At 37.5% G+C, this 7527-nt stretch overlaps 1 protein-coding gene across 2 annotated transcripts; it reads left to right on the top strand.

The window, feature by feature from the left end:
* The first annotated feature begins 262 nt into the window (after positions 1-262).
* On the top strand, positions 263-4195 carry LOC120290384 (pentatricopeptide repeat-containing protein At5g24830-like). Of its 2 annotated transcripts, none has more exons than XR_005548340.1 (2): positions 263-335; positions 3830-4195. XR_005548340.1 is itself a non-coding variant. In XM_039306453.1 (2 exons), exons 1-2 carry the CDS (start codon positions 287-289, stop codon positions 1684-1686), a joined length of 333 nt encoding a protein of 110 aa, XP_039162387.1. In that variant the 5' UTR covers positions 269-286; the 3' UTR covers positions 1687-1758. The 2 variants fall into 2 exon arrangements, 1 of the variants encoding a protein (XP_039162387.1); XM_039306453.1 differs by lacking the exon at positions 3830-4195 and adding an exon at positions 1403-1758 and having other exon boundaries at positions 269-335.
* The last annotated feature ends 3332 nt before the right edge of the window (positions 4196-7527 follow it).

Genomic DNA, 7527 nt, shown 5'->3' with positions numbered 1-7527 from the left:
TTTGTAAGCATGTCGATGTGCTTGTCATTGTATACTGACAAGAAATGTCCATTTAAGGAAGGTTGGGTATTGCATTGGTAATTGTGAGTTCTGAGCGATGCATAGCTTTGTCTGATCTGATTTTCAAATTATTGATGATTATCATGCTGAATATATCTATTTGGGCTACTGCAGTCAATGAACTTCTGTCAGGTCATTGTAGTCAGTGACATAATTCCTTTCACACTATTTTTTTATAATGATTTTCTTTCTCGAAATTTGCAGGGAGAGCATAGACGTGGCAGGCATGGTTGATGGTGGGTACAATTTAGTGGCCAATTATGAGGATCATGAAGGTATATTAACGAATTTGTGTTCAGAGGGTAAGCTGGGGCTGCATTATGGTTGCGTGAGAAAATGATACACCGTGGTGCTGTTCCTGATATAGTTTCTCATAATTATCTTCTGAGTGGATTGTGTCGAAGCGGTAACTTAGAGAAGGCAGGTTTTCTTTTTGCGGATATGTTGAAAATGGGACCTTCTCCCAATAGTGTATCCTTCAACAGTTACATCATGGGCTATTGCCATTCTAATAACGTGGATGGTGCTCTTTTATCTCGTCTTCTATGGTGAGTTGTGGTGTTCAGCCAAATCGTATAACCCGTAACATACTTGTGCATGCTTTGTGCAGGAGGGGTCTTTTGGAGGAAGCTAGGAAGCTTCTTGGTCGGTTAGTTAACGAGGATAATGACAAGGCAACCTCGGATTTAATCGCGTCAACTATACTGATGGATGGTTATTTTAAGAATGGTAATGTTCTTGAGGCAGTATATATATGGAACAAGATATCTTAGGAGAAAAATAAGATGGATGTGATTGCTTACAATTCTTTTATCCATGGACTTAATTCAAATGGGGACATGAGGAGCGTGATTGGTGCATGTTGTCAAATGCTGAAAAAAGGTTTCCATCCTGATGTTTTTACTTACAATAGTCTTTTAAGAGGATTCTACGAGGGAGGAAAATTGTGTGAGGCGTCCCATGTCCACAGCATTATGTTAATGGAGGGAGTTGCTCCGGATCTGATCACTTATAAAATAATTATCCGAGGCTTATGTGCTCATGGAGATGTTGAGAAAGCATATGAGTTCCTTCAGCTTATGTTAGAGGAGTCGATGGTGCCCTGATCCATCCATATGGAATTGTGTTATTCATTGTTATGGAAGATGCGGTGATCTTTGTAGAGCGCTTTTTGTTAGGGATCAGATGTTGGCATTTGGCATTGCGCCAAATGTTTTTACTTGTAATGCATTAATAGATGCACAAGTAAAGAGGGAAAATCTTTCTGATGCTTACCTGCTTAAGCAAGAGATGCATCAAAATGGGCTTTTTGCTGATGTGGTTACTTACATTTTGTTGATAGGTGCTGCTTGTAACTTAGGCCGGATGCGTTTTGCACTTTGGTTACACGATGAAATGCTGAGAAGGGAGTGTGAACCGGACATTGTAACCTGTACTGAACTAATTAGGGCTTACTGTGTGAGAGGTGACTTGAACAAGGCAGAAAGGCTTTTTGAGAAGATACAAAAATCTGGAATACCAATTGATCATATTCCCCTGAAGATCCTTGTTAATGGATACTGCAAAATGGGGCAGCTTAATCTGGCTTTTAACCTCTATAAGAAGTGGCTGTCAAACTGGAACTAACTTCCCACTTTTTATGTTAGAGAAGTTGGTATTCTTGCCACATGCAACTGCAATTTCTCTTGGGCATTATTCATGACAATGGCTGTGTACTGCACATCAGCTTGATCCAAGGTGCGTTTATCTTGTATCGTTTCGAAAGTTTATTAAATTTTTTCACTCCATGCCTGTAATTGCGAGAATGTTTTGAGGATTGTTATCATCTGGCTTAAAGATTTGAGGGTTGCCACTTTTATTCTATCATTCTATTCAGGTGTTTGATAGGATGATTTCGACTCATGGAAATTTCTTTACGAGCTTATAGAATTCAGGACCTTGAAAAAACGATGGCTTTCAATTTACTATTAAAGAATCTCCAAAAGTGAAGTTACAGGTTTTCTAGACATACAATTATGAGATGATAAATTCATGTCATACAATGAACCCTAGTGAGCGTGGTCATTGACCATTGACCAATATTTCATCTTTCTTTATTTTTCCCTCTAATCCCCCTTTCTAAGAGTAAGTCACCGTTAGATTTTTGCTAAGCGTTTCATTTTGGCAAAAGAGCGCTTTTTGCTGTTTCTGTTCATTTCTCCTTGTGAGTCGTTTCTTTCCTTTTTTAAATTTCATTAATGTTGCTTCATCAGTTCTCTTGCTTCTCGATTGGAATGCCTAAGCGGTGGTTGGTGTTTTTGACATGGTCCACTGGATCAGTTTAAATTTCCGCTTCACAGTTCTGTTTTGGAGGTATAATTCTCAGTTAATAAGAACTTCTGTCTGTCATGTATCAAGCTAAGCATTCAATTATGGTTCATCAGGATTTTCGATACCATGACTGGGTGCCAGGAAGGACTTAACCATCAGTCAAGAAGCAGTTACAAAAATATCTAAAGGGGATTCCTTCTTTAGTTTGTTCGTGCACAATGTTATCATCATATTGAAGCAAACTTTTCCCACAGGATATCGTATGCAACATGGTATTGGTTTGCTATCTGGTTGGGTTGGCCTCCTTTTGAAATGGTGCGTACTGCATAAGAAAATCCCGAGTTACAGAAGCAAATTGCCAATTGAGCTAGTGCTGTCATTTAGAAGACATATGACGGCCTATAGTGTATGTTACCTGACTCTTGCTAAGTGTTTATAATCTCATCGCTTTTTTAATTTGGCTATTCGTTGGCACTTCTAACTTCGACTAAATTCATGTCATATTTCTGCAGAAAGTTTCATGCTGCAAGAACAATATAATGCTGCATGGGGAATGCATCTAGCTACGAGTTCACATTTGTGGGAGTGGAGTGTCCTCCCAAAAGACAAAAAAATAAGGTAATAATTGTGGTCTTGATTTTGGATTGTTATGTGTAAACTTGATTTCTGTGGAGTAAATTCAAACGCTATTATGTCATCCTACTTATTGGAGTACAGGTTTTATTTAGATCACTATATGTAGGAGTTGCTGCTTGGTGACATGTTCTATTTGCATGCAGAATTTGATGGAACTGGGGGAGCCATACATTGAACTACGGTGCATGGTGAGTTGATCTTTTGATGTTGCATTGTTCTTTTCATTTCGTCACTATGTGCAGTTGGGAGAATAAATAGACCAAGATTGGCATATGTAATTTTTATTCATAGTCCTTTTCAGTAGAGCACCTTCTATGCTCATTCTGTGTGCGCAACATTTTTACTTTTTAGCAATTAATAAGCATCACTGTCAAGTCTTATTTAATCTACTAAATTATTTTGTTTTCTGTGATATCGTCCTCGAACTCACCTTTTGTGTAATTCAATAATCTTTTACTAAATGTAACTAAATAATTAATTTTTCTCGTCAAAATGTTGATGTCACATAATTGATGTCTTGTGCCACCACATACACACAAACACACATAGGTGCTCTCAAGTCACACACACCACTGTTCCAAGCTCTTGCTCTTCATCTCTCTCACATCGCCATCCTTCGATTTCTTCAGTTTGTGGTCAGGTTTCCTCTGATTTCACTGGTTGGTTTTTCCAGGAATGTTTGTGTGGGTGCTGAGAGACGGCCGAGCTGCACATTTTGGTGCTACAGACATGCTTGTCTAGGTGGATGCACAGGCTGTTGTTCAGGCTCAACAATGTTGACTTATTAAAACACTTTCATAGACAGTACTTTGTGTCCTTGCAGGGCCTTGCGGATGCTTATTCCGGAGATGAGCTTGTGCCATCGGAGCTGCGTGGTGAATATGTGCGAGGACGTGCTAGCTAAACATGGGAGAGAACAGAAAGAAGAGCTTGTTATCTTTTGGACACCGCTGGACTTCATTGAGGAGACCTATTCCTCTGATGGGCTTGAGTTACTATCTCTGGTCACTGTAACAAAGCCAGTCATGGTATGATTTAGATCGCTCAGTTTTGCCAGTGTTTGTCTTCTAGACTTATTATTAGAGAGACTTCTCAATGTACTAGCATGTTTTCTGAAGCTGCTGTATTAGGGGCTATCGAGCAAAAACATTTGTAGCAGGGACTACCAGACAGCTATTGCACGTTTGTAGTTCATTGCACCTAGTACATGCACGTAATTTATCGTTATATATGTCTATATGATGCATTGGCATTTGATGTTATCCGCCCCTAAGAGGATTTTACCAGGGAGCTAGCAGCACTTGTCTGAGACCTCTTCAAAGCTTTTAACAAAATTAATTGTGTAGCTTTGTTGTATCGGTGACTCTTAGTAAATGTCCGGTAGAGAGTATGCTTGTTTCAGCTGAAGTAACATGAAAAGTACTTTTTTTCGCTTTTCCACCACCATTTTAAATTATTATTCAAATTTTAAAAATGGGTTGAAAAGATATGTGAATTTATGTGTCAACATTTGCATTTTGTGGAAGTGTCATTGTTTAAGATTTAAAGAAGATAAAAAGCTCATCGCTAAATTTTGATTAAACAGAAAAAAAGTAAAAATAATTCAGGATTGTTCCTATCTGCATTGATAACTTTTGTAAACGAAATTACAGAAATTATTCGTTCCATATGGCGAATGTCCCATAATATATTGGACTTTTTATTTTTATTTTTATGTAAATGCAAATGTAGGCTACTGAGGTGCATATCCTAAATGTAAATATTAAATATGGAAAAAACCATCAAATATCCCAAATTATATCCAGTGTAATACATTTATTCTAAATTTTTTTCCACAATATCAAAGATTTCAAACCTATACATATGTGACATATTTATCTTTGTCAATAAATAGCTAAAAATCCACTTATATGGATGCCAAAAGTCAACAGTGTTGACATAGACGATATTTTGGTTGAAAATCATCTGACATAATATTAGCGAATTATAAATGCATCACATAAATACTTAGTTTCAAATTTTTATGTCACAAGAAAAAGACAGGAATATCGGCAAATGATAAATACGTCATATAAATACAAGTTTGGGATTATTATGTCACGAGAAAAAGTTTAAGGTAAATGTGTCGAATAGGTATACTTTGGAGTTCTTTATGTTAAAAAAAAGGGTTCAAAATAAATGTGTCACGGTGAGTATAGTGTAGAGGTTTTGATGGATTTTTTTCCTTTTGATTATTATATTCCTAATTATACTAGTGAGTAGGGACTACTTGTTACATAATTGCTTAGGTAACTAACTACTCAACTTTTTCTCGATAGTAAAATTTGCAGTGGGTTCATCGGTTTTTAGTTACTAACTATATTTAGAGTGTGTTTGTTTTATGGAATATTAATTATTTGAAAAATATATTCCTAAAATGATCGCTTTTATCCTTTACAAAAACAAACAAAAATCAATAAATGAAGAATATCTTTATCGTCTACGAAAATATTTAGAATGTTGTTTGATTAATTATTTCAAACGAAATAAGCAATCGTTTTCAGGATAATATTTTTCAAATCATTCATTTCTTAAGCATGTAACAAATATATCAATATTTACTTTTTTTATGAGAGGATTAGAGAAACAGCATATCTCCATTTGTTTTGACTTGGCATCAAATTTGTGTACTTGCATACATGGTGAAACTTCATAAGTAAGATACCGGATTGGCAATCGAGAGGCCAAAGTCGGTGCAGCTAGGATCACCCAGGAGCTACTACCAAGTTTGGTACAAGGCTCCCAAAGTGGTTACCATTACCGGGTTTAAGGTCTCCGGTTGGCTTTGATAGACCCCCAGTGTTTCACACTCCCACTTGGGAATTTCCCACTTGGGAATTTTCCGGGGGATCCGCCATAGGGGCTTGGGAGAGCCTTTATAGACCTGCTCAGGTCTGAGAAGTATCTATGGAGAAGTCACCAACAATTTTACATTTTGAACAGATGAAGGGGGTGATGCTATACATAAAAATTTGTAATAATGACCCTTGTCAAGGAGAATTGAAGAAAGGATTAAGCACATTGCATCAAGAAAGGATGGAAGTATGATTTAGAGCTGTAAGTACCGTTGTTGATGCAATTTGATCCTTCGATGCGAATCTTCTTTTTCGATTTGTGCAATCCAATTCTTTTTGCCAATAGTTACTGAAATGTGGTGCTGAGGAGGCGCTTAAAGGTCATGATCAGCTGCAATGTATGTCTAAATCTGACTTGTTTTCAATCAAAGGTCATGCAAGTTCATGTGAGGAACTAGCAAGTCAGATGTGGGCTAAACGTAGGAGTAACAATCTTTGTTCTTACGTATTTCAATCATCTAACTTTCACTGTTTCAGTCATCGATGCCAAAGGAGGGGGAATAGGCCTTTTGCAATTTGGATTTCCACTTTGTATATATAGTTGTCCGAGAACACTCAAAATACATAAACTTGTTTTGAGTTTAAGATGGGGTATTACATCCCTGGGAATGTCAGAAAACAATAAGAAGCCCGTCATGGAGTCCTGTCAAAATTTCCCTCTGAGAACACACTGTCAATGAAAACATGTACGAATTGCTTGCCAAATGTGCCTACTAGAATTCAACCTTGGTATGTTTGTATGAACCTCAACTTGTCATGTGCCTATGAAGATTTGAGCCATCAATCGCCTAAGTCGGCGAAAAGTTGTTGGCATTGCCGACATCATTTCCTTTGCCTGAATGCTTCTTGTTCCCTGCAACAGGTTGCAAATTCCTCCGTTAGATATCAAACCCAAGAATAGTATCATCATGTGCTCTTTTTTTTTTTTTTTTTGAGGGGGGGGTGTTGGGGAGGGTGGAGGGAAGACGAGAATCATAAAGGAGCATTCAGTATCTTCTCAGGCACCTATTCATACAGGTAATTCAGGTAATTATCATCAAGAATATAAACTTTTTCAGCATGATTTACTAGAGACGATGAAGGAACGCTCAATCCAGTATGGTTGACAACAGTGCAGAATCTTGTATTGAGGGTCATTTCTGTTATGTAATTACCTGCCTAGATTGCATATGGAAAGGGAAAATATGCAGGCATGAGTGCAGTGATACTGGCAGTGCAGTCAAGTAGATAACATTTTACAGTATAAGTTTCCAAGCAAGAATAATGGCTCAGATAGCACATTTCTCTTAAAGAAAATGGCTAAAATAGGTGCACACGCAGGCACTCAAAACCCCCCACTGCTAACTGAATGCGGGTTCACCTTATAAATGGTATAACGTATTAATCAGGAGTATGGGAGCAAAACCCAAAGTGATGTGTGCTGAAACACGAGAATGGAAGGGAATGAATTCAAATTCCATTCCTTGGGTAATGTCACAAGAATCAGTATATGCTGCTGGCAGTCAAGTGTTGATATCTACCTTCATAATGACAACAGATAGTAACTCATCTTCAGAGAACTCGACCGAGTTTGGACCTGTTGTTCAGACAGAATAAGTTAGCATATTACAGAATGCAAGCCAATGGG

The sequence above is a fragment of the Eucalyptus grandis genome, chromosome 2 (genome assembly GCF_016545825.1).
Source record: "Eucalyptus grandis isolate ANBG69807.140 chromosome 2, ASM1654582v1, whole genome shotgun sequence".
NCBI classification, from domain to species: Eukaryota; Viridiplantae; Streptophyta; class Magnoliopsida; order Myrtales; family Myrtaceae; genus Eucalyptus; species Eucalyptus grandis.
The sequence above is the reverse complement of the archived record's forward strand: the minus strand, read 5'-3'. Positions and strand labels throughout refer to the sequence as shown.

Coding starts and splice junctions, on each gene's coding strand:
- LOC120290384 (XM_039306453.1), top strand. CDS start 287: ATGGTTGATGGTGGGTACAATTTAGTGGCCAATTATGAGGATCATGAA. Junction 336..1,402: donor CAATTATGAGGATCATGAAG/GTATATTAACGA, acceptor TTTTGTTGATAG/GTGCTGCTTGTAACTTAGGC.